Genomic DNA, 27,789 nt, shown 5'->3' with positions numbered 1-27,789 from the left:
CACTCTCATGTTGTCTACCAACTATGGTGCAACCTGATCATAAGCATGTGCAAGTAGAGAAGAAATGTCCAGTTTGTTTAAGAAAGGATGAGACGATTTTGCACGGGTTAGTCACAAGTCCATTTGCTACCCAGTGCTCAGAGAATTATTTTGCCCAATGACCAGGGTCTCGATGAATAAGAGTTTTTCTTCTGGTTATGTCGTATGCTAGAAGGTTGTAATTAAAGCAAACGTGCGAAAATTGTCATGGTCAGTTGGGCATTATGGAAAGCTAAAAACAATTTAATTTGGATTCGGAGCTATTTGCAAGTGAATAATGTATTTGCTTCGGCAAAGTAGTAACTTTTACAATGGATACAAGCCCAAGTTCATTAGAAAAGTGCTCTTCTTCAAACTCTGAGGGAAGGAGATGGAGCTATGTCATGGATTAGACCACTAGGAAATACAATAAAGGTAACAGTTGATGCAACAACTGTTATGGTATGGTATTGGTTTGGTCACGAGAGATGGGACATGATATTTAGTCGAAACAAAAACAAGAAGCTATGCTGGGGTTGTGTCGCCGCAGAGACAATGGCTGTGAAAGCAGCACTGTCATGGATCAAACAAAAGAGCTGTACAAGAGTGGAGTTGGAGTTGAATTGCTTGGCTGTGGTGCAGGCAATTCGAAGCTCACTTCCAATGGTATCAAATTTCGGTCAAATTACTAAAGAATGTCGTCGAGAGATTAGACATCTAAACAATTTTTTTTTTGTATTTTATTAAACGATCTGTAAATATGGTGTCTCGTTAGAGTTTCATGTAGATTCCTCAATCATGTTTTTAATGGTTTGATATTTTTACTGATTTGAAAATTTGTATTTTGTCGAGTTAATGAATTGAATATAAATTATTACTTTAATCTGCTAACTATTAAATATATTAGAAGAATTATATAAATAAATCTCAAATTTTATTCATCCTAAATTTTTCTTAAAATCAATTTTAGTCATGGCCTATGATTAGATCATGTAAACAAAAGAAACGGAAAAATTTCCTATATTTTATTATCCGCCTAATATTGTGCCCCCGAAACAAAAGATTCCTAGATTTTGTAATTCGAAAAGGATCCTATATTTCCTAAATCATCCAAAACGGTAAAAACACGCAGAGAGTCCATTAAGCCAACAGTAGATGCACGCAGATGGCATGCATAACAACTGCTCGCTATATACTTTTACACCCAATTTCTAGAGATAGAAACACAGTTTAGAGCGAGAGAGCAAAGCTTATTTCAAAATTCACAACCTCCAATTTTCCTGTAAACCTAGATTCTCTCTCTCTCTCTCTCTCTCTCTCTCTCTCTCCCCCTGGCTCTCTCTGAACTAGATCGAATTAATTTTGATTTTTAACTTAATTGATTTAGATTAGACTTATTTGATCTCGATTTAGATCGAATTGTTTGAGAAATTGTTGATTAAGTGATGGAGGCGATCGATGAGTTATCTCAGCTCTCCGATTCGATGCGGCAAGCTGCTGCGGTGCTGGCGGATGAGGATGTGGATGAGAGTTCTAGATCGTCGAGGCGGAGTTCGACGTTTATGAATGTCGTTGCGCTTGGAAATACTGTGAGTTTGGTGTTTTTGTTGGATGTGTATTTGATTATTATTGGAATTGAATAATTGATGTGATTGATTGGTTATGTGGTAGATCTCAGGGTTTAGCTGTGTGTTGATGTTAAATTTAGTTGGTTATCGTGAATATGAGTTGAATACGGATAGTGATCTGCTTGGAGGATTATAATGTGTTTGGTAAATGGATAAAATGACCAATAAGTGTAGGAAATCGAAAATTTCGAGCTGTAATGCTCATTTTGAATATTAAGTGGAATTAGTTTTTTCGGGTTATCAGTATTTAGTCACAGAGCTATTTGTATATTTACACATTTTTTGAAATTTTTATAATTACACGGTGCACCTAAGGCTTTTGTTTTGGTTTGCTGGTTAGTGAAGAAGTAGACGGATATTAGATTCTTTTTCAAGCACAATAGTGTGATATTTTGTTATTAATGACATAGTGTTACTAAGATGAACCATTGGAGTATTGTGTAGGTTTTGATATAATCTTTGCAGATGTCCGTTTCTTTTTTGATTCTGTACCTATAATTTGTTACAATCTACCTTTTTGTATGATCAGTTTCCCCAAAAGTTGGTTATAAGGATAGCTGGATAGGATACCCCAATCATCCCTATACATTAAGCTGTTGTTTTGAGAAAATTCACACTTGTGCCGATTGCATTTTAGTTGTTGCTGCCACTTGTATAGGTCTTTATTGTGCAGGTGGATTATTAGCACTCGATGACACTTTCTATTTTTACCAAAAAAGTTGAAATAAAGGAAAAGGGAAATTTAACACAATTTAATTGCTTAAAACCCCTTAATACGATATGGTTTATCAGACCTTTGCTTCTTTGGATTGGTGGGTTTCAGGCATAGATACATATTTCCAGGTTCTGGCTGTTTATCTTTTTTAATGTAGTCCGTCATTATTATGACATAATAACTTCAAAGAAGCAAGTTTTGCTTACTGCAGCAACTACTATCCACCACGATGACGGGCACCGACCAATATGTCGTATTGGCTACTAGTAGCACCTTGTAGGAAGCATTTGATGCAAAATCTAGCCCTATAATCTTAGTATATGAATAACTCTTATCACAATATTAGCGGAATACCCTTTATCACCAATGTGCTCATCATCATGCTCCTTGTCACCTTATGCTACCTATGTCGGTGTTACGTGCAAACACATGCTTCAAATACATATATTTTGGTTATTTTTTTTTTTTTTAAGTTGCCTTTGTTTTAAATAGATACATTTTAAGATTCCTCATCACAAGCAATGCAATGACTTTATTATGAGTTTGGACTAGAAGATAAAACACATATCTTTTATGATTTAGAAGACGAATGCTAAAATTTCATTGAATTTAATCTCGAGGAAAAGATTGGTGCAGGATTTTGTTATTAGATGTTTTTAACCTACACGTATTTTACAGTTAAATGATATTTGATTGTATGGACTATGGTTGTAATTTCCTTGAGACAAATATTGGTAGATTTATTTTTTCCTTGATTGTATGAATTTAACATCTTGCTACCATGACTAGCATGTTGCCATTTTTGTAGTGGTTCTCTGTGTCATGATTCGTTATTCCATCACTAGTATGGTGAATGGTGATATCACTATAGTAGTTTATCGTTGTTACTTTAAAGACTTTGTTCTGTTTCGTTATTAGTACGAGATAGCTTTTATGAAGAATTATTATTGTGGCTGCATCAGTAACAAATACTCTCCGTGTACTGTTTGGATTATGGGAGGGGTGTTGTAACTTGTACTTGAATATTGGTTAGGATATCTTAATTTTGAAAGTGCTCTTAACTTAGTTGTGGAAAAAATTGTTTAGGGTGCGGGTAAATCAGCCGTTTTGAACAGTCTAATCGGACATCCTGCTTTGGTAAGCATTTTTACTGCTTAAAATTTGTTATGAGTTTCATTCAACTTCTTATGATTTTCCTAAAATGAAAATTACATTTTTATTTGACAGCCAACTGGTGAAGGTGGTGCAACACGTGCTCCAATATGCATCGATTTAAAAAGAGATGATTCTTTAAGCAGCAAATCAATTGTTTTGCAGATCGATAGTAAATCTCAACCAGTTTCTGCAAGTATGATTTTTAACTGATGAATGGTTGTTTATTAATAACAAACACAGCTCATTGTTAGCTAACCCTAACAATGTATTTACTGTAAATTACAAACTTGTGGCTTTCTTATTTATCGTAGGTGCACTACGACATTCTTTACAGGATAGGCTCAGCAAAAACTCAAGTAAGAATGATGAGATATATCTGAAGCTTCGAACAAGTACAGGTTAGTGTTAATTTTGTGTAACGTTTTTTTGGTAAGCAACTCACAGAATTGCGTATCCTGCCATCTATTGTTATTTTGTTTTTTCACCATGTTTATTTTTATCAATAAAATCATCTGAAGCCCAAACTGATGATGACGCAGAAGATAATGACATGTGCTTTTAAGTTCTGAAAATACCTTTGAGTAACTAGTACTCTAGTAGCTTTTTTTATAAAATAAATAAAACAGACCCCTATTCTAGTAAACTCACTTAAAGATAAGTGAGGGTAGGGCAGTGTAGAAAAAGCAATTACCGCCATGAACTGTCGAACTTTCAATTTTGCACTAAAACAACTAGTTAGATACGAACGGAGGAATTGTGAAGAATACTATAATAACTACAACTATGCAAGTAAGAAACATCTTAGATGAAGAAGTGACCATTTTGGCTCCCTATCTCTTTCACACCACTTGGAAAAATACTTATCTGGAAGAACAACCGTAAGCCTTTTCTGGTGCTTTGATTTGTACTGTACATTATCTTACTTCTGATTGACTGGTTATTTTTCTTTTATTTAGCTCCTCCGTTGAAACTGATTGATTTGCCTGGAGTAGAAAAAGGTGATTCAGTGGTGAGTTTTTTTTTGAGTAGAATTGATTTTACTTTAATTATCTCATGAAAATTTGTTTCTTGCAATAAATTTTTATTTGATTAAGCTTTTTTTTTTTTTATATTTATTAACAAGGGCCATATTTTTTTGTCAAGCAAGCCTCACTACTACTTTTCTTGCAGAGCAAATATGCCGAGCACAGTGATGCAATATTATTAGTTATTATACCTGCTTCACAAGCACCAGATGTTTCCTCTGCAAAAGCCCTGAGAATTGCAAAAGAATACGATGGAGATAGTAAACCTACTTGAACCCTCTAATATTTTTAATTTTGTTATATTTGAGTTTTCAATTTGTAAAAAAATTTGTTGGGCCAATGTCGTTTATCAAGGTACAAGAACCATTGGCGTGATTAGTAAGATAGATCAAGCATCTTCAGAACCAAAGGTTCTTGCAGCTGTTCAGGCTCTGCTTTTGAACCAGGGACCACGCAGTACTTCCGACATACCTTGGGTTGCGCTGATTGGTCAGTCTGTTTCTATAGCGTCTGCACAGTCCGGAACTGTTGGATCTGATAATTCACTAGAAACTGCTTGGCGTGCTGAGAGTGAAAGTCTTAAGTCGATTTTAGTGGGAGCTCCTCAAAGTAAGCTTGGTAGACTAGCACTAGTGGAAACCCTTGCTCAACAAATCCGGAAGCGTATGAGCATCAGGCTCCCAAACCTTCTATCTGGGTATAGTTTATTTCATGACACTGCTTTAAATAATTTTGGTTTTGGATTTTCTTTTGTTGGATGGCTTCTTTGTTTGCTAGTTGGTGGTAATACATCCAAGTGATTAAGGTGACTATTACTTTTATCCATTCAACCTGACTATGCACTACTGATTTTGAACTAGTGGTTAGATTACTTATATGTTTTAATTTTTTAAATGACGGCGGTGGACAGCATGTATTCTGTGATTGTTTATATGGGATCTGGCTAACAGTATGTAGAAAACTAAAATGCACAACAGGGAAGGACATGTAATTTTTAAAGTACAAGGTTTACGCTACTTGGTCAGAAATTCACTAATTATGCTTCTCTATTTAATTATATCTAGAGAAGAGGTGCTCGGTCCTGCATTGTGTTTCTCATCACCTATGTGCTACGAATTCGGAATTATGGTTTAGGTTTTGGAAGTTAGGAGTTTAATGAGAATGCATGTGTGTATTATTTTTCTAATGGATAATGAATTTCTTATACTAATGTACACTTACACCATAGCCTGCTGTGAACTCGTGACTTGAGAATTTTCTTCTTTTTCCTTTTTCAATGTAGTACTCTCAAACTCTGGAGCTCAAACTGCTCAATAGTTATTTTACTTTTTTGGTTTATATTAAATTTTTGCAGGCTGCAGGGTAAGTCTCAAGTAGTGAAAGATGAATTAGTAAAGCTTGGTGAACAAATGGTTAGTAGCTCTGAAGGCACAAAGGCCTTGGCGTTGGAGCTTTGCCGTGAATTCGAGGATAGATTTCTACAACATATTACAACCGGTGAGGTGAGACCAATAGAAAAAAGCTGATTAATTCATTATTTATGTAATTTTACCAATAGAGTGTCATTCAGACAACACTAAATATTCTGTATATTTGTTTAAAGAAGTTATAAGCCAACTTCTGAATTATACGCCAGAAGCTGAGAAGTTGAAAATCCTAACCTAACTTGGTGACATAATTTTATTTTCAAATTTGACTGTACAAAGTTGCATAAATCACTTTAAAAGATAATTTATAATATTTTATTGTTATATTAATAATTTTTATGCTTACTAAGTTGTAAATATAAAAAAGATTATCCAAACACATAGATTAAAAGTTACTTTTTTACTTATAAATCACTTCTCACTTATGTAAGTACTTTTAAGCTAAGCCAAACCGCCCAATATATGTATCAGCAGTTTTGTAATTAGCACCATGTGTAGCGTTTTCTGCATGAAAAGAAAATAGCATGTTATTATGGATGTAAGTAGTCTTGGAGGCATCTATGCTGCGCAATGTAATATGATTTTTGGGGTTAATAAGTTTGGAGGATTTCTTAGGTTAATATTATAATAAAAAGTAAATAGAATATACTGAACATGTTGGTGTTAATTAACACTAACAAGTGGCAAGAGATTTATGGCGGTTGTTTTATTTAAGAAATGGTGCAGTAACTTTAGCTATGGTCAAATTAAAGTTAATTTACCCCAAGTTAGGAGGTGGTACTTCCTGTAGATCTTGAAATAATGTTCATATTTTACTTTTTCCTCTCCCTGGGCACCCTGTTCTAGAAACCTTTTTTTGAGAAAGTTCTTTGAAGTATAAAGCTAAGGTTGGATTTGTAGCTGAAGGACATTACCCTCCTTTGATGTGTTATGTATTGGAATTTGGAAGACGCAAAATAGTTGGTAATAAATGCATTCATGATTATGGCAAGTTGATAGATGGCTAAGTTTTCTGTTGCTCTGGTTCTTACATTTGTCATATCATAAGCAGTATCCACGGGGAGGGATGCAGAGTGTTAGGTTGCTAAAGTTAGGTGTACTTTATTTTATGTAATTTAAAAAACGTTTAAGCTTCTGGCCTTCACATTAGATACCGGAAATGTGATTGTTACCTTTGCTTATTATGTTGGGTGTTTTCTATTGCAGGGTAGTGGATGGAAGGTGGTTGCTAGTTTTGAGGGGAACTTTCCTAATAGAATTAAACAGCTCCCTCTAGACAGACATTTTGACATGAACAACGTCAAGAGGGTATTTATCTCCATTATGAGCAGTCTCCTGATCTTATTTGATTGTGTGTATATATATAATGGTTTCAAGTGTGTCTTATGCTTTGTCGATCTCTTACTAATCAATTCATTGGGTGGCAGGTTGTTTTAGAAGCAGATGGTTATCAACCTTATCTGATATCTCCTGAGAAAGGTCTAAGATCTTTGATAAAGGGTGTTTTAGAAATGGCTAAAGAACCATCCCGCCTTTGTGTTGATGAGGTATTTTTATTATTTTCTTTGTGATATGTATAAATGCATCTGATAATACAGCATCCTCTTTGTGACTGTTGTTCCCTAGTTTGGTTGTGTAATCTTGATAGTGGTAATGTTTGAAAGCCAGCCCAAGATAAATTTTGCACATTTTTTGATGTTCTATCTGGGGTACCTTGTTTTTATTTAGACTTGTTAATTATGTGGTCTTTGGACCAAGTCTTACAATAAAATATTTAATGGCATAGTGAAGTTTAGGTCACAGGCATGCGCTTGTGATTGATTTTTGACATTTCTCTATTTGTAATCACATTATATTATTGTCGCTCTGCAAAAGCGAAGAGAGTCAAAGAGGATATCTCAAGTAATATTCAAGTACTTTTTTGTCATTGATTTTAGCTCTAATCGGTTCATTACCTTTTAGATGATTATTTGCATTAGCTTTTGAAACATCTGAAGTCATGAGTTCGCATGTAAAGACTTTTGCTTTCACAAACAATGTGACTTATTAGTAACTTCCATATATGACCAGAAAAATAAGAAACCTCTATGTTTCCTACGATTTGAGATACACCGACAAATTATAGATTATAGGTGGTCCATAAATACAAAAGTTATCTTCTGCAAAACAGGCAAAAACTCATTATCTCATCTAACAAACACACTTTATTATACGTAAATAAGCTATGCTGATCCATTCTATATCTTTGTACTATATAATAATATTGTCAATTGCATTACCGTTGACTCCCTCATTATATAGGTGCATCGGGTACTCGTGGATATAGTCTCAGCTTCTGCAAATGCTACCCCAGGGCTAGGAAGATATCCTCCTTTTAAGAGAGAGGTAAAATTTCTTTCAGCTTGCACACATTCTTTTGTTTTACTCTGGCAACATTTTGGTCGCTGGCATTAATGTTTTATCATGAACTAGGTTGTGGCAATTGCAACTACTGCTCTGGAAGGGTTTAAAACTGAAGCAAAAAACATGGTTGTGGCACTTGTTGATATGGAACGTGCATTTGTCCCTCCACAACACTTCATCCGTCTGGTGCAGAGGAGGTAGGCATAGTGTTTAACTGATCAATTTCAAGAACAAATGGTTTGCATTCTTTGAAGCAGAAGAACAATGTGAATATGAATTGGCAATCTTTTCACTGTTAATTGTGACAATCTGTTAGATGAAATAGTTATCAGTTCTAATGATTCTTCTTAAATAAAATGCTAATTTATTTTATTCTACCAAATTGGCATAACCAGGATGGACAGGCAGAGGCGGGAAGATGAGCTGAAAAACCGCGGTTCAAAAAGGGCAGTTGACGCGGAGCAGTCTAGTTCGAATAGGGTAAATCACAATTTCTGCATATTCCAAAATATGTATTTTGCATTTGTAAGCTGAAATTTTTATTTATCTCTCACTATATTATGTTATATGCTTCACTCAGGCAACTAGTCCTCAAACAGGAGGCCAACAACAAAGCGGCGGAGCATTGAAATCATTGAAGGACAAGTTGAGTCGTTCAGAAAAGGATTCACCAGAGACACCAGCCTTGAAGACCGCAGGTTCAGAAGGGGAGATAACAGCAGGTTTGTAGTGAAGTTCTGGTCTATATATATATATATATATTATATATATATATATGTACTCTCTTATGGCTGTGTACACGAACCATGTATTATTAGCTAATCAACTATGCTTGGTTAGTGTTTTGTGGCTAGCGCTTCTGTTGCTGTTTAAATGGTAATCATGATTCATATATAGCTCACATTCAGAAAAGAACTTCGTTGAATTCATTGAGAGTATAATAAGTGGATGAAGGGAAAGTAAGGCCTAAACAAGTTTCCCCTTGGTTGGTCATCAGAGTCGATACCATCTTCTTGTCTTCCTAGCTATTCCTTGAAATATAGATATAGTTTTCTCTATATATCTGTATAATTTAATTATGTGACAGAAAATTATCAGAATTATATTTGAGTCATGCTAGTAGAGGCCCAAAAGGAGCTCTTTCCTATATTTTATTAGTAAAATTAGACAGTTGATACTTGAAACCAGGGAAGAGTAGTTTCCTAAATAATATTTTACATGTAAATCAAATTGAAGTATCTATATATAAATTGTTTCAATCATTTTTTTTCAACAGAGTTAAATATGAATTGGTTAACTGTTTCTATGATAAAATTTGAAAATTTATTGTGTTTCGGCGGAGATAGGTGTTTTATCTATCTATCCTTCCCCTTCGCATACCTCTCCAGCATCACCCCAGTTCATTTAATCACCGAAAGTATTTATACCTCTTTGTTCATTCAATAATTTCACTACTGTTAGAATCATCTATATCTTATATAAGTACGGTAATCTCCCCAACATTCATTTGCTTATACTAGATGCACATTCATTACTCCCTATGCCCTACCCATTTCTTTACAGTTTCTTCTTTGGGATGTCCCTCTCGAATTCTTTACACTTAAACTTTTTAAAAGTAGTAAACTTTTATGATATAAAAATTAATCTCACTCGCCCACTTTTATGATATAGTGGGTGAGATGAGTGAGATAATTTTTATATTATAAAAGTTCATAATTTACCCACTGTTGTTACTCTTTTACACTAATTTATACATTTTTATTAAACTCCGTGCCCAACCAAAATGTAAAGAAATGGGTGGGAAGGAGTGAGGATAATTTATAACATAAAAATAATGAAAATTCAAAAAATATTTTTAAATCATTTTTCTAAAGATCAATTGCAGAAATTTGGATGCTCAGGCATACATGCCTCGACTAACACTTGATCTTTTAACCTCTTGTTAATATTACATTAAATAATTGTGATTGTTATAACTGTAACTTGTAATCTTTACTGTTATTTCATTGCAAAGCTTGTGAGCAGTGGCTAATTAACTAAAATAAATAGTAAAATTGTTGAGTGTTACGTGTCAGCTCAACTTCTACTTTGAGAAAGATGGCGCTTGTATTCCACTAGTTTTCTGACCTATATTTCATCTTATATACCGAAGCTGTATATCCAAGTGTGTGTGTATTTTTTTATTGCTGTTATGCTTGAGCATCCTGCACTTTACCAGGTGATGAGTTTGTGCTATAATTTGCAGGATTTCTGCTGAAGAAAAGCACAAAGACGGATGGATGGAGTAGAAAATGGTTCGTTTTAAACGAGAAAACTGGAAAGGTTAGTCACAGTGTATTTCGTGTAGGTTTGCGATAAAGAAACCTGGAACCTTTTTTGAGACGCTAAAGTTCTACCAAGGATGTTACATAATACATACATATAGTTACACACACACACACACACACACACACACTGTGTGTGTGTCTGTGTGTGTGTGTATACATAGTCTTATTCTACTACAAACTACAAACCCAACAAAAATATTACTAATTTCTAAAGCGAATATCACTAATTTCTCAACCTCCACCTCCGCCATCTCAACCCCCATCTCCGCCATCATTTCTAAAGCGAATATCACTAATTTCTCAACCTCAACCTCCACCTCCACCTCCGCCATCTCAACCCCCACCTTACGTCCCCCGCTCCCTCCATGTCCACCACATCCATCTCCACCTCTCCTATCTCCAGCACGTCAACCTCCACCCCTGCCACTGCCACCTCCGCCATCTCAACCCCCACCTCTGCCATGTCCACCCCCACCTTCATGTCCACCACTTCCATCTCCACCTCTACTATCTCCACGACTGCCAAATCCACCACCACCAGGTCTGGAGTGTGATTGCAAATCCTTGTTGCAAGGATAGATCTGGAGTTTTTCACCAATTTTTGCAACACAAATCACTATTTTCTGAGATGATTATCACTATATTGTACTGTTTTTTAGTTTATATTTAAGGGTTGATTTGTATTTTGATCACTAGCCTATATATATATAGGCAGTGATTCAAGTGAGAACAGTTTGTCTGTGAGAACAATGGGAACAGTCTGCACTTTCAAAAAGTGCAGAACAATTGTTTTGCAGCTACTTTATTTTTTTAATGTTGTATTGTTCTGCAGCTGAACAATAATGTTCTCAAGCTAAAACGTGTTCTCCATAGAGCGCGGCCCTATATATATATATATATATAAACACATACATACATACATGCATCTATCTATATTACACACATGCACACATATGTTTTCGACTGTCTTATATATTATTTTATACTTGAAATCCTATATTCCTAGTATATTTATAGTTTTGCTTCTAGTGATTCACATCTCTAAAAAAACGTTGATAAATATTAAGAATATGTTTGGCATTTAGTTATTGTTCAAGATTTTATTTGTTGGTGTGCTGTTCGTCGTATACCACAGATGTCAACTTTTCTTCCCTTTCCCTGTAGCTAAACTAGGTACTATTTTGTAGAAAATATATTGTTAATATCTAGAAATTATAGTTATCCTGTCCCTAGCCTCCTTTGTTAAATGAAACCATCAAATTTATATGGTTTTAACTTGTGTTCTCATTTTCTTTTTGCCTTCTTTTTTTGGCAGCTTGGATACACCAAGAAACAGGAGGAGCGTCACTTCCGTGGAGTCATTACTTTGGAGGTATATTCAATTCAAGAAAGAAAAGAAGATAACTATATAGTTTTGTTTGTCTCATGTCTCAAGCTATAACTTGAATAATTTTTTGTTCTTTTCTGAGGGGGATAGACAGTGTTACAGGATGAATTCTGCCGGTCAATAATGTTCTAGTTTCTTGATTCTTTTGCTTTTTCCACGAAACATCTTTGTTGAATGCCTAATATTTTTGTGTTGATATGTTCCATTTCATTTGAACCTTGTAGTTAGTTTTATGATTCTTTTGACTGAAGTGTTATTGTAAAATATAGTTTTAAGATTATTTGCCTTTGAATTTAATCCTGATTGGGGAATGAATTAGGATTGTGTTATTGAAGATGCTTCCGAGGAAGAAGAACCCCCATCAAAAGAACCCCCATCAAAAAGTTCCAAGGATAAAAAAGCAAATGGTCCAGATGCTGGAAAACCAAATCTTGTTTTCAAGATAACTAACAAGGTTGCATATAAGACGGTGTTGAAAGGTATACATCTATCTATTTAAATGTAGCAATATTGTTTAGGTCTAGATGCATTTTTATTTTAAAATTACTACTTTTTAATAAATTTTACATTTATTATGCAGCTCATAGTGCTGTTCTGTTAAAGGCTGAGAGCATGGCAGACAAAGTTGAGTGGTTGAACAAGTTAAGAAAAGTGATTGGAGTTAAAGGAGGCCAAGCGAAGGGTGAAAATGGTACTCCTATGAGACAAAGTCTCTCTGATGGTTCTCTTGTAAGTAATTAGTACTCCAACTTAATTTTTTCTTAAAGGGAGTATTTAGACTGTCATGCTTAATGTTTAATACAGTTGCACGCTTTTTAAGGAAATGTTGACAGTTACAATACTTTTCATAAACAAAAAAAAAGGGAAGATAGAGAAGCACACGGTAATGGACAAATATAACAGAAGTCAAGAAAAGGAGAAAAAACAGTGTTGTTAGGTTCTTGCGGTCGGTGCTCAGCAGCATGAGCATAGTACAGTGACTTGGTTTATTCTCTTTCATGGACAGCAACCAAACCATGCAGTTGAAATTTAGTATCAGACATGGAATTGAGCAAGAAAATACTGATAACCTGCTAGGTCAAGATGATGGTCTTGGAAGTTTCTTGTTTGGACATTCCTGCAATTTCAGAATAGTTAATAGTTTATGCTGTTGGTTTTTGTTTTTTAAGGACTCCTGGTTATACCTTTAAGCTATATAGCATACTGCTGTACAGTTCTGGCTGCCTACCAATATTTAAGGTGTACAGAGTTCAGATTTATCCTTCACCATATAGACATATGGTTTGATTGAGCGCCGAATAATATTGTAATTGTATCTTTGCACCTCATATGAGATCCCTTTCCTTTTCTGTTTTGTTGTGTCCTCCCTCTGCTAAAATATAAGTAAGGACCTTATTAGCCATTCCTTAGTCTCGGCCTTAGGTGATTGCTGGTGTTTTTGATATCAGATCTATTCAGTTTCAGTTTCAAGATGGTTACTGATCCTGTTCAAGATAGAGTGCGTAACATTATTTTATAATTCACTGGTACATGAATGGTGAAGGCTGTCATTTGTGGGTATTGCTGCTTGTATAAATTTTCCACCTAAAAGTTTTTTTCTTGTTAAAAAAAGAAGAGAAATGTGGATTTAAGATGATACCTATAAAATGTATTTAGCGAGAAGAAGTTACCGGAGACAGCTAAGAATCTGAATATGCTTTTAGACTCTGGATTGCATTAATCAGAACTTTGAATTAGATTTGGACTGGGTACAATCATACGTTCGCAAGTCTCAATGTCGAACCCGGACTGGTTTAATTAAGATTTTTCCCATATATATATATATATATATTTCATTAGGAGTAAATATTTTCCTAGTAATTATTTCCAGATCTATTTCTTTTTTCAATTGTCTAGTCCAACTTTACTTGTATCTGAAATGTTTTCTGAATACAAATTTTAGGACACAATGGCCAGAAGACCTGCAGACCCGGAAGAGGAACTCAGATGGATGGCCCAAGAAGTACGAGGTTATGTTGAAGCTGTACTGAACAGCCTGGCTGCTAATGTCCCAAAAGTTTGTCCATTTTCCCGATCTCTTCTACAATACATACTGCTGTATATCTGTATCTAGACCTTTTATTTTTTTTTCTGCTGGTTGTGCAGGCTGTTGTTCTTTGCCAAGTAGAGAAAGCTAAGGAAGACATGCTTAACAAGTTGTACAGTTCTGTAAGGTTAGCGACCATTCTTAAGTGTGAATGTGCAGATCATATGCTAGCAACATTAATATTTGATCTGACAGGTGGTCTGTTGAACTCCTGGGTCTTGTTTTTCAAGTACTTTTTATACAAAGCCATACAAGTATATGCATGAAATATTTATTATCAGTCTTTCGAGTAAATATCTTCGAATAATAACCTTTTTGTCACATTCGTAATATTTGTATCATCATTTACCTCACATACGGTATAAACATTATTAGTATTTTGAGTAAATATCTTGAAATAAGTAATTGTTTCTCACATTATGAAATATTTGCATCATCATTTATCTTGCATGTGGCATAAAACAAAATCCTGTTTGTAAGATCCCTCCAGACCGGGAAGTTAGTCATCACTAAATTTTTTATTCTTCAAGTAGTTTTTAAACTTCTAATGCAACTTTTGATAGCTCCCAAAGTACAGCAAGGATTGAAGAGCTGCTCATGGAGGACCAGAATGTAAAGCACAGAAGGGAGCGTTATCAGAAACAATCCTCCCTGCTTTCAAAACTTACGAGGCAACTTAGTATCCATGACAACCGAGCAGCCGCTGCCTCCAGTTTGTCTGGCGATACCCCTGAAAGTAGCCCAAGGACCAATGGGCCTTCAGCAGGTGATGATTGGAGATCTGCTTTTGATGCTGCTGCTAATGGTCGTTCAGATTCATTTGGTAATTCTTCAAGAACAGGTTCCAATGGTCATAGTCGTGATCCTGCAGAAAATGGTGATGCAGACTCAGGTTCAAACCCTGGTGGCCGGCGCACCCCTAATCGATTACCACCTGTGCCTCCGTCTGGCTCTGGATATAGGTTTTAAACTTAAAAGTCTTAATTATACGATGAGCTGGCTTCTTGCATTCTTGCACTGTAGGTGTTCTGTCCTGCCTGCCTGCCTTTATAGAGTTTCTTCCAGCCCAAATTATGCTTGAGTAGGTTTTGTATAATTTTACTAGTTTGTTTTTTGAATAGACACAGTGAGGTTTTTATCTCTCGGACCTTGTGCTTGCGGTTGTGGGGCTGTAAATGTATCTTTATGTTCAGTTAAATTTCCCCCTTCTTGGGGGCCTTCACCATCATTTAGAAATATTATTGAAACGCTTTGGTTGTATATTTAGAAAATATTATTAAATCGAAATATAATTTTGGATATTACTAGCAGGATCAGCTTTACAATCATTTATGAAGTGTAATACAATATTACATATAGTTATGATGTGCAAGGATGTTGAGCAGCAGAACATCACATAATTATAATATTGAATGTTCTTTTGGTTTGATCAAATTTGACCTAAAAGTTTTCCATGCAAATTGGAGCATTTTTTCTCTGGCTTCTAAATATCGTTTTTGATTCAACAGACGGCTCAAATACATGGCTTAATTAAAACTGTTATACCAAATACATTTTTGTTTGGCTTGTCTTATTATTCTGAAATTTTTCGAAAACAAGTCATATATTTTTGGAAATAAAAGTAAATGTTTTTTTTTAAAAAAAGTAATTATCTCAGCACATAATGGAAGTCAAGAGTCATTTATTATATAAATATGAATTTTAATTTGAAATAAATCTCTATTTTACTACTGTTTTGAACAAAATCCATGATTGCAAAGTCCAAGTTTGATCAATTTGATCACAGGGTTGTCCAAAATGCATGGCAATATATATATATTTATTTATTTTGAAAGGGAATGCATGGCAATATTATTTTTCATTTTGGTAGCAGGATCATCTTGAACATTAATCAAATTAACAACTTCAGGATCGCTAGAGCATATGAGCGAAAGGACGATAACTTGTTGCCTTCTTTCAGAATGTTTTAAAGTTAACAGGTGACTTCGCGCGATTAGATACTTCATACTTGTCCAAAACACTACAGAAGCCTCGTTAGGCACCTAGTTTGAACCTCCGTTCTGCACTGAACAAGTGCACAATGTATCTTCGACAACCATATTGATCTTACAAACAGAAACCAAAGGCGTATAGCATACACGAGATATCAAACTTGCAATTATTTACATACAAATTACCAGCGTGGTTCTTCTGCACAAAGTAACAGTTACTCCCAGTTCTTAGACGTCCTTATCGCGGGTACATCTTAACACACTGTACAATATGTCCCACATGCCTATACAGCAGCTAATGTATTCATCAATATTTTCACAAGTCTTTTTCTCCGTGACACCTGTTTTCTTCTAATTTAGTTCTTAAAACGAGCATCCTTTCTTTTAAGAATTGTCTGTCACTATATCATTACAATATAATCTGATTCGCTAGCTGCTTCTTCGAATTGATCAAAAGCATGCACACTTCAAAGCTATGCTGTATTTTTATCTTTGAAAGGGCCAGAATCTTGAAAAAGTTTCGTGACAAGCTCGACCTGTAAAAACATGCATTTTGACAGAGGCATATCAATATCGCACAGTTTGTCCATTTTCTAGTTGAAAAGAATATTTAACTTGCACAAGGAGTAATTCAAACTGTAAGCAAATTAGAAATATTTGTAAACTGAAACATATTGCAGCACTAATAAAGTTTCTAGTGACGTGTCTAAGCAGGAATGTGTGTGGTACAAAACCAAAGAAACATCAAGTACTTAATCACCACCCCTATGGAACATCTATTGGGACCACTATTAGCATTCTCCATACTAGTCAAACATGATACAGCCAATTATGTGCTTGGATTGTCTGATACTGAAGTGACAGACAACTGGGCATCCTAAATTAAAAAAATCCATGGTATAAATGAACAGAATATCCGTTATTAGAAAGATAATTCTGAAATTTGTTACTTAATAAGCTCAAATGTTTTAGTCGGTTTTTTTTAAGGTCGAAAACTGTTGTAAAACCCTAGTGAAGCATAGAATATTTGGATTTGTAGTTTCCAAGGTTTACTTCTAAAATTTCTTAAAGTTGCTTAGAATTACTAGATAATTCCATCACCTGAGCTGTTTCGCGAGCCAAAAAGTCTCCAAGAACTCGTCTAAAACCTTCATCCACTATATAATGGCAGCTGTATGTTGTTACTGGCAGATAACCCCTCTGAATTTTGTGCTCACCTTGAGCTCCTGCTTCTACTTTGTCAAGATTAAGCTCAATAGCAGCTTCTATTGCCTGTGATAGAGTTGTAAAGTCTGTCAGGGCTCAGCAATAAACATCTCTCATTTATAATCTATAAGACTAGTTATTTCATGAAAGGATCAGCTTATTAGCAATTTACCAGCTATCTATGTCCATAATTCTTAAATGCTATCCTTGATACAGTACTCTATCCTCATCAAGACAAATATATTGAGGTAAAATAGTATAGAGCTCCATGGTAAGATATCATGCTAACAGATAGAATGAGGACGTCTTTTGTTGTTTGTGGGAACCAAAATATTTCGAAGAGATGCATGGAAACATGAACAATATACATATACTTAATATACAAGATATGAAGATTTGGTGGAAGTGGCACCCAGGCCATTATTTTAGGATATGAACTATTTACCGAGAGACAGCATCATCAATCAGCTAACAGTGCCAGACATGCTTTTGTTAAGAGGCTAAACAAACCTGGTAATAACATGCTTCAAAATGCAAACTTGGATAATACACATGTGGCAGACAGCCCCATAATCGTCCAAATAAAGTATCTCCCCCGATAAGGTTCAGTGCTCCGGCGACAATTTCATCTCCTTCTTCAGCAACAATGAGCAATACTTGATCCCCCATCTTCGATCCTAGGCTGTGAAAGAACTCCCTTGTAAGATACGCGGTGCCCCATCTGTAGGTTAACACAAAAACACCAACTCAGTTCTAACGATTAGATTACCTTTTTGTTTTGTTTATACAGCTATCAAAAGCAAAAGGAAGCATGCACCAAACTTGTTATCTGTTGTGTTCCTGTAGAACTTGTAGAAGGTATCCCAGTGCTTGGCCTGCAAATAAACGATAATAATGATGCAAGTGGTTGAAATAATTATTTGTCATAAGGAATCTTATAGCTACAGACAACAATAACAACACACAACTAAATTTACTTGAGAAAGGAAGTCTAATCAAGAAAAAACCTCTTTTATAAAGTTGCAACATATAACTGGAACATTGTCAATCAATGTAACACAAAATGTCAAAAACATCGAGATTTAATAATGTACAGATAATTTTTCGCAGACAGAAGAATAAGAAATCACAATATCACAAAATGCAATATAATTAAATGGTGCACCATGCTCAATTACTCTACATTGCACATTTCGTATAAATGAAAAACACTTCACATTTATGACTAAGCAGAAAAATGAAAAAAGAAGCAAGCAAGACGTGTCATTACCTTAATCTCATGACCTCTTAGGCGTTTCATAGTTAAATTTTGGGCAGGAATCTGCAGAGAACGGAAGAGTAATCACATTAGTAGCAATGCCATTGTCTAGGCAGATTTGATTTACATCCCTCAACCCTTATCATGATTGTTAAGATTAATAATTCAAAGTTATTTGAATCGTTTTTAATTATTTAAATTGTTAGCTATTGGACAAGTAGAATTAGTTGGAAATTAGAATAAATAAGTTAGTAGTGATAACTATTTTGAAGTCCTATCTTTTAGGGATGTTTATTTTTATGTGCTGGCCTATAAAAGACAAGTTAATGTATTCAGAATATATATGAGTTCAGAAAAATCACTCTCTTTGGCGTGACATTCTCTCCTTTTTTATCAATAAAAAAACCAACAATGATTTAAGCTACGCAGAGTTAATGAAGGAAAGAAAGAAGACAGCAACAATCTACATGATCAAGTTCTCACTTCTCAGGTCTTTAGGCATGCATGGCTATATCAGATACATATTTTTCTCATATCAACATTCTAGCAGTTGACTTTGATCTATCTGAAGGTTTTCTAAGATATAAAACTCCTATTACTTCTATAATAGAGTCTCGGTTTTACAAAAATCTTATAAGTGTAAAAAAATCGCAACCACAAAAGGAATATAGTTCAAGCTCATGGTTCTCTAAACTACTGTCGTGCTTTTGGACATAATTGTTGGTAAACGTAGGGACGGGATATTTCATCATCAAATGATTTACTATTTACACATTTTATGAGTGTGGAAACTGAAGCAGTACATGCACTACTATTAAGTTTTATGGGAAAATGTTAATTTTTGACCTGGTTACACAAGTGGAGGAAAATACATCCAGTAACAAGAGATGTTTGCATATAATCTCACACAGGGAAGACTAACCTTTTTACGCTCTTGACGTATATTTTTTCTTTTACTTTGCTTCATGTCCATCAGAAAATCATCAAAGCTGTGCCATAAAAATAGTAAATGAATATAGTTTCTTTCAACGACAACTAAATACCAAAGTTATATTCATTTGCATCCATAACACAAAATTTGAGGTGTCTTCACATCATTTACTGATCAGCACATAAGACTTGAAGAATTCTCTAAAGATACCATAATGACTTAAAGTAGTTCAGCATAAACAGAAGATGAATTCTGCACAGATCTTTAGGTTCAGATAGATTACTTCGCTACAATGTGGGAAATTATTTCCTAAAAAACAATAAAACAGTGCGGTTAAATTAAAATATATAACACAATAAGATTCTCCATTGAACAAGTGAATTTGTTTTTTGACTCCTCACAAAACAGACTTGGTATGCAGCTAGAGGAAAAGAGGTTTGCCTTTATGCTAAGATGGAAAGAATACGTGCATTAGAATATAAATTCAAACATGTACACACATATAATTACTTTTTATAGTTCCGGTTTTTCCAGTGATACTGCATTCCAGTCCTTTGAAGAAAACCTTTGTCCTTCAGTCTGTGCCACTCATTTTCTGATGGAAAGGTAATGTGCAGGGAGGAAACTTGAAACTGTTAAAACAAGTTTTACAATTATTTATCAGTATAACCTGTTTACAACAGGTTATTAAAGATATACAATTCTGGCAATTCAAATAAAGTATTTTTTAGGAATAATGATCACTCTTTCCTATCTTTCGAAAGATTATAGAAACTACTGAAACATAATAAATACACTGGTGAAAATATGAGCAAAAGGAAACTATATTGTCTACCCCCCGAAACAACCTGATTCCCATATATCACTCTTAAGAAAAACAACAAAATCAAATTTCAGTTCACCTCACTAACATAGAAATTGGGGTATGTATCTGCCTCCGTGTATAGTTTCATGTGATCTGTTAGAACTGGCTATATCTTGTTGAGCTTCAAACTCTTTCTCAAAAAATAACATTATTAGAATATATGACTGAACGTCGTCTTAAATAACTACTGGTTAGTACTCTCTGATGAGTAATGACTAGATCTTTTTATTTACTATTGTTTGAAAAATCTTAGTCATACAAACATTCATTATATAATATATTTGATAACACCTTTTTTTTTCTTCCAGAATTTATTAAAACTGAAACACAACATTTCAAATATAAATAAGACCATCATTCATCAAAGAAATTTCATTCAATTATAAATGCTAGATTCCGTTAGTGCTTTCTTTGGAAAAGGGAATCAGGAAGGAACTATATGTCATAAACACGTAATATTATAGTGAACCTTGTTATTGTAATAATGAGGGATGAGTTTGCAAGACTACGGAATCATTAAATTCATACCAATATAACATGGATCAGGAAAATACTAACAAATATTACTTGTTTAACAAATTTACTATAAGAAAGTACAGAATACAAATGGCTCTAGAACATACTTGCCAGAGTGTGAAAGGTCCCTCCCTCTATGTAGTATGTACACACTATATAGCATTGTTTTACTCATTGTTTGTTCGGATGGTAAATTGACTAATGGAGCAATAAGATTCTCACAAAAAGTCAAAGCATACCGGAAATAAATCGACGCCAATGTTGAACATTACTTTCAAACTAGATGAAGTGACAAAAGACATTTCTCTCACCATAATACCAAGGCATGATTACCAGTCATACCTATGGTAACATTTATAAGCTTTTACTAAATATTTGCACAAGCCTTAAACAATAATTCTACATGCTAAAAAGATAGCGAAGGCAAATAATAAGATATATCCAATACCTTGACTGCTAAGTCCTTCAATGCAGATACTAAAACATCAAAAACTTGATCTTTATATGAATTGTTTCGAACCAAGATCCTTGGCCCAGTTACTGGAGTAAATGGTACACAACACTGAAACTTCGGATAGTACCTTGCACCATAACTATAGTAGGCGTCTGCCCATGAATGATCAAAAACATATTCTCCATATGAATGGCTGCAAAGATGCAAAAAGTTGAGGTGAGCTAATTGCGAAGAATGTCCACAGATCTGAATCTGAGCAAATCAGGTGCAAACCTTTTAAGGTATAGTGGAACTACACCTAATATATTATTATGTTCATCTCGAGCGATGATGTGCTGCGGTACCCATCCTGTTTCCTGAAAATAAATACAGGCTCAATCTAAATAATAAGATTAAGCACCAAGAAAGTTTCGGTCCAAAACAAGCTTCACCTGGGTTTTTTTATTATTGCACAAAGAAACTGGTAAACATTAAAACCTAAAATTCAATATCTACAACCAACAATTTTATATATATATATATATATATCAAAGTGATGGCTGTACATCTGGAATGTTTCAATTTGGAGAGCATAATCTTCACAAAATCTTTTTCATAAGCTAATACTATTTCTATTAGCAAGTATGCAGAAAAGCAAAAATATCTAAGAGTGAGCTAGACTATGCAAGTAAAGATAAAGATAATCAATGTCAGTCGAGAGTATATTTTAAAATAAATTATCACCCCCAGAAAATGAAAGCAAAATAGTAATGAGAATCATATTTAATATTATATTCGAAAATATTATGTAAGGTTTAGTTGGAATGTGAGAGATTCACAAACCACTGTCATCTCCTCAGAAGTCAAGGGATTTTTTTCAAATTTATAAGAATGTAGGCCCTTTCAGGCTAAAGAATTGCAATAGGGTGTTGAGAATCCGGCTTATATGACCTCATTCTCAGATATAGTGTTACGAGGGGATTAAAAAATTTGAATGAGAAGTCGTTTTAGTGTACCTAAGCTTTAATGAGTAACGATTTTTGTGAAACCTGAGAACATGTTACTGACATTTTCCACAGCTATAAACACACCAAAGTTAGACATGAATCACACGTTTGATCTTATATAGTGAAAAATAAAAAGGAAGTTCTAACTTTTTTTTAATTACGCTTTTCATTTAGCAATAAGCATATTTATTTAGTTCAATTTTTTGAGTAAAGAAGATCAGTCCATAGATAAAAGGAGTTACACAGCATTTGCTAACCTTTACGGCGGAACGCGACTCCTCTAAGCTCAAAAGAAAATTATGTGCAAGAAAAGGATTATATTGTTTGGGTCCTGTAGCATCAAGACTACATGCATCCCATTCCTCTGACGAAACCTCTGAAATTGAAGAAACTACTGAAACTGATACCTTTTTAACATTTTCAGATTTTGCCGAGTCTCCCTAATATAGAAGAAATACAATGTGCAACAACTTCAGCAACGAAGAAAATTCTAATTTGGTCAAGTAGCATACAATCTACCACAAATTCCATAAAACAAAATATGATACCTCGGAGTATATCTGTGCCTGCATGAAATCCGGCAATGAAAGACTCATTTCAGGCGCCACCTCCTTTTTAGGACCCCAGAAAAGTGCCATTACTCTCCCTTTCTTAACTGAATCCCTGAAGCATTGCCCCTTACCTGATTTCCTCTACATTCACAAATCAAAAACATTTTCATAAATTCTAATCCCCAACAACTTTACCTTGGTGGTATAATTATAAACCCCAACAATATTCAAAGGGGAATTAAACACAATTTCACTATATCAGCATTTTTTTTAGCACAAGCAAACACTCCCATCAAAATAGTAATATCAAGAAACAAGATTCCCAACAAACATACAGGAAGCCCTTAATAGCAAATTTTAAAATAGTAATCAAGAACCAAACTTTAACAACTATCCTATGTAATAAAAAGAACACACAAAATTATAACGGCCCAGAACAATTAAACAATCAAAAATTAACATTCTTAAACAAAAATACCACTTAAGATGAGAAGGGCTACCAAAACTAACAAAACCCATAAGACAAATAAACTCTTAATATGTACTCTTATTAAGAAAATTTTGCTAAGAGTGAGAGAATGAGATGCTTACAAGACGAGGTTGAATGAAGCCCAGAAACGGAGAGACAGCAGCCATGGCCACTGCCATGGCCAGAGATTTGAGCTTGAGCTAACCTTGTTTACAGTGAGATAGAATCTTAGTAAAATATAAAAAACTACAATCTTGCGCGCACACTCAAAATCTGCTGGTCACTGGCTTCCCACACGGAGTACATTTTTACATTGTTTTTTGTTGTTGAGATTTTTCATTAATTTAATTTTATAAAATATATGTTTAAAAGATACTCCCTCCGTCCCATTTTAACTGCTTTTGACTTTTTTACACGTATTTTAAAGGGTTAAAAAAATCACATCTAAACATAATTATTTTTTATAAAATTTATATCAAATAAAAATTTAGAATCTGAACTTTTATTTGATATAAGAATTGAAATTTTTTATTAAGTGTAGATATTATTTTTTTACTCCTCAATATACGTGTTAAAAAGTCAAATATCAGTTAAAATGGGACAGAGGTAGGACATTTGAAGGTGTTTGGCCAAGAACCGTAAAACTGTTAGCAAGTATAAAAATACATCGGGTAAAATTTGCTGAACACACATGTAGCAAGTTAGTTAAAAGTCTAAAAACAGATAATTAGATAAAATTGGGTGAACATATGACTTTATGACCTCCGATAATATTAACTATAATGATTAGTCAAATTTTAAAATTTTTAATTTTATTATTCCCAATTCTAACAATTATATTTTAAATAGTAGCTATTTATTGGGAGGTGAAAGTTCAAAAATTACCTATTCTGGTATTGGAAGAAAAATTTTAAAACTTATTTTTTCGGTTTCGAAATTATTGGAAGGTAGTTTCAAATTATAATATTTGGTAAGTTCTATTTTTCTAATTTTATGAAATTTTTGAATTATATTCGAAATCATTGGAAGAAAATTTTTGATTATAATATTTTGTCTTCCAAGACTGTGCAAATTTTTGGGAAGTGTGTATATCATAAACATAAAAAACTTTTGATAATTCAATATTTTCATGTATTAAACATATATGCATTTTAGGGATAATCAATAAATTCCTATAAATTGAGGTCACACATTCTTAACTTTAATGTTTTTTTAGTTTTTTGTGTAATACAATAAAGAGTTACATTATACTAACACAATTTCACAATTGCAGAAATTTTTAAGTCGAGATGAACTTTTAAACAAGAGTATGAATCAAAGCAATCGACAAAGGTACATTCTAATCTATTATAGATTACGTACACATAGATTCATCTCTTTGACTGCAAGTGTAATATAATATTTTATCATATAAATATTTAGTTTATGAATATGTTTTGAATGTTTAACTTATCATTATATTATTATTTATTTTGATAAGTTTGCTCATGATGAAAAGAAAAGAAGATGAAGAGAACACCAGGTGATGGATGGAATAGAAGTGATGAAATCGATTAGTATAACACATTCTACATGACACCACAACATGTGTTTTAAACATAATGATTTTATTATAATATATAGTCATCTTGCTTGATCAATTCATAAAAGAAATCTATCAAAGTTTAAAATTATGTAAAAACATATTTCAATATTTTTAATCATAATTTATAGTCTAATTTTATTTTTTTTAATCTTAATATTAGCATTAAATTGAAATATTTAATAAAGTTTAACTTTATTCTACAAATATTGTTTGTTCATGTATTATTAAAGAATCGTCGTAAAGGACAGATTCTGAACTAGTATATATATAAATGAAAAAAACAAGAAGATGACATGTAGTCACGTTAAAAACTACCGAAGCTAGAAACAAAAATCTGTTAAAAGTTAGTAATGAAAAATATGTAAGTCTAAATGTAAAGACAACCCTATCTGCTACATAGGGATGATAACTCAACAATAGAACATGACAAGTAAATAACACGTCTGCACCAGAATCGGAAGATAAGAAAGACAAAGGTTGAATAAGCCATCTACAGTCTTGAAGGAATAAGTTCACTAGAAGAAATTCATTAATATGTTCATGCCTCGGTGAAGAATAAAGATTGGAGTATTCAAGATCGTGGAAGCAAGGAAGATGTTGTCTAAGTACTCAGAAGATTTTAGTGCAACCCCTGAAACAAGATATTTCTATATATCTTGGTTGGTTATTTATAATCAACAAACTGAAGCATAAACTAACCCGGAACCGACTGATCAATGTTTGCTGACAAAGATGGTACAATGTTTGACTTCAGTGTTAGTCGCTTGTGAACCAGACCAGTGCACTAAGCGTCAGCACGTACGGAGTTTGCAAAGTATTTATCAATCGAAGAATTGATTAAATCATAACAAGTCATTTGTTCCAAAGCCAAGCCAAGTCAAATGCCTAGTCTCCATCAGCTATGCCAAACCTTACTGCTCAAATGCCATATGTCAAAGTTTCCACAGAAAGCCATATCAGGAAGTGACATTTTATATATGTGTGCACTTATATATTTGTATATGTACAAATATAATTATATATGTATATATGTATATTTAGTTAAATATAATATATATAATATATATGTATATATGTTTTTAAACATATGTATATGTATATTTATATGTATATATATTTAAATAAATATATATGTATATAATATATGTATTTATATTTTACATAAACATTTATATATTTAAGTGTATATATATATATATTATATTATGTGCATAAATATATGTATATTTATATCTATAGGTAATTATATATATCTATATATATATTTATATTTATATTTACATATAATTATATGTATATTATATATATTTAAATATATGAGAATATATTTAAATATATGTATATATATTACTATATGTTTATATAAATATTATTTATAATATCTATATATATATATATATATATCTTTATTTATACATATATTTATAGAATATTATGAATATAATATAATATATAATATATGAATTGTGCCAACTCAAGATTTGAGCTAATTTGGCTAAGTAAGGAAGCATTTACTATGGAGGAGCAAACTCAAGTCAACTTGGTCCAGGGAGTGATAACAAGGGAAACATTTACAATGGTGGAGCAAGTTCATATTTGCCTTAGAATTTTTTCTAAGTCCCAGTATACTCTATACACTGTGAGGCGCAAGGTTTGACCTTGGCGCAACATTTGACCCAGGCGCAAGGTTTGACGTTGGCGCAACATTTGACCCAGGCGCGAGGTTTGACTCCGGCACAAGGTTTGACCCAGGCGCAAGGTTTGACTGGAACAACATTTGACTAAGGAACAACATTTGACTGAGGAACAACTTTTGACTTTCAATTGGCGTAACTTCAGTATTGTGGAGTTAGTTTCTGGATAATTTGTATTTAACTAACCACAGTTACATATGAATTCGTCCAGGACGAACTCAATTCGTCCAGGACGAACTCAGTAACCATGGTTAGTTTATGAAGCCTATAAATAAGTGATTGTGGTTCTCACAATTCAATCATCCTTCGGGATGAAATGGACAATTGCTCTGCACGGCTACTCCCACTATATATACACCCTAGCCTAGCTTTGTAATAGAAATATCCGTAGCGGTTAGAGTTTGTAATTTTGAGAGTAGTGGCCATTGTAGCCGAACCTTCGGGTTTGGATTTATAGCACCCTTCGAGGTATTTATCAATATACAGATATACCTTGAAAATATTGTGTGTTGGTTTCATATTTTAATATCCTCAGAAACCGACCCAATATATATCCGGAACACGAAACCCATTACAGGACTGCAATTTATTTATCCGCAAGATTCGAAAGAATTTTAAATTGTAGTGAGTATCGTATTCAACCCCCCCTTCTACGATACTTTGGACCTAACAATTGGTATCAGAGCAGGCTGATTGATATACAAATCAGGATCCTTATCGTACGGAAAATCAAGAACCTAGCTTTTGATATTTGATTAGGGGAAATGTTCTTCCGGTTTGTGTTGTTGAATTTGTGTGTAGGCCTAAACAAGGATTATCTGTCGGATACTGAACTTTGGACCGGGACTTATAAATTTATATTTTAAATTTTAATAAGTTTAATCTATAAATTTGATTTAATTTATTTTAAACTTAATAATTGAGTTTATTATGAATTAATTAAATTTATCTTATAAACTTAGTTAAATTTACTTTATAAACTTTACTAAATTCATTTAATAAATTTGCTTAAATTTATTTTAGAAATTAATAGTATGGTTAAATAAATTATATTAATTCATTAGAATGTAAATAAATTATCTTGTTATAGATATGAATACATTTAACTCTTT

At 33.5% G+C, this 27,789-nt stretch overlaps 2 protein-coding genes across 2 annotated transcripts; one reads left to right on the top strand and one right to left on the bottom strand.

Annotated features, from left to right (window-relative positions):
- Positions 1 to 1,190: 1,190 nt before the first annotated feature.
- LOC108227129 (dynamin-2A) lies at positions 1,191 to 15,481 on the top strand. Its single transcript, XM_017402127.2, has 21 exons — positions 1,191 to 1,607; positions 3,448 to 3,498; positions 3,589 to 3,709; positions 3,828 to 3,914; positions 4,473 to 4,525; positions 4,687 to 4,801; positions 4,896 to 5,238; positions 5,896 to 6,043; positions 7,175 to 7,276; positions 7,396 to 7,515; positions 8,270 to 8,353; positions 8,441 to 8,568; positions 8,767 to 8,851; positions 8,952 to 9,093; positions 10,617 to 10,693; positions 12,014 to 12,070; positions 12,405 to 12,564; positions 12,666 to 12,814; positions 14,028 to 14,141; positions 14,231 to 14,298; positions 14,735 to 15,481. The coding sequence occupies exons 1-21, from the start codon at positions 1,464 to 1,466 to the stop codon at positions 15,138 to 15,140; spliced, it is 2,754 nt and encodes a 917-aa protein (XP_017257616.1). The 5' UTR covers positions 1,191 to 1,463; the 3' UTR covers positions 15,141 to 15,481.
- Positions 15,482 to 16,277: 796 nt separating this feature from the next.
- Positions 16,278 to 23,704, bottom strand: LOC108192897 (uncharacterized). The gene is made up of 12 exons (XM_017359428.2): positions 23,521 to 23,704; positions 22,927 to 23,070; positions 22,636 to 22,818; positions 21,666 to 21,748; positions 21,387 to 21,585; positions 20,068 to 20,189; positions 19,549 to 19,615; positions 18,639 to 18,689; positions 18,191 to 18,243; positions 17,879 to 18,089; positions 17,264 to 17,434; positions 16,278 to 16,698 (listed from the first exon to the last, which is right to left on the bottom strand). The coding sequence occupies exons 1-12, from the start codon at positions 23,575 to 23,577 to the stop codon at positions 16,636 to 16,638; spliced, it is 1,404 nt and encodes a 467-aa protein (XP_017214917.1). The 5' UTR covers positions 23,578 to 23,704; the 3' UTR covers positions 16,278 to 16,635.
- Positions 23,705 to 27,789: the final 4,085 nt, after the last annotated feature.

Source organism: Daucus carota, chromosome 6, assembly GCF_001625215.2.
Source record: "Daucus carota subsp. sativus chromosome 6, DH1 v3.0, whole genome shotgun sequence".
Classification (NCBI taxonomy): domain Eukaryota; kingdom Viridiplantae; phylum Streptophyta; class Magnoliopsida; order Apiales; family Apiaceae; genus Daucus; species Daucus carota.
The sequence above is the reverse complement of the archived record's forward strand: the minus strand, read 5'-3'. Positions and strand labels throughout refer to the sequence as shown.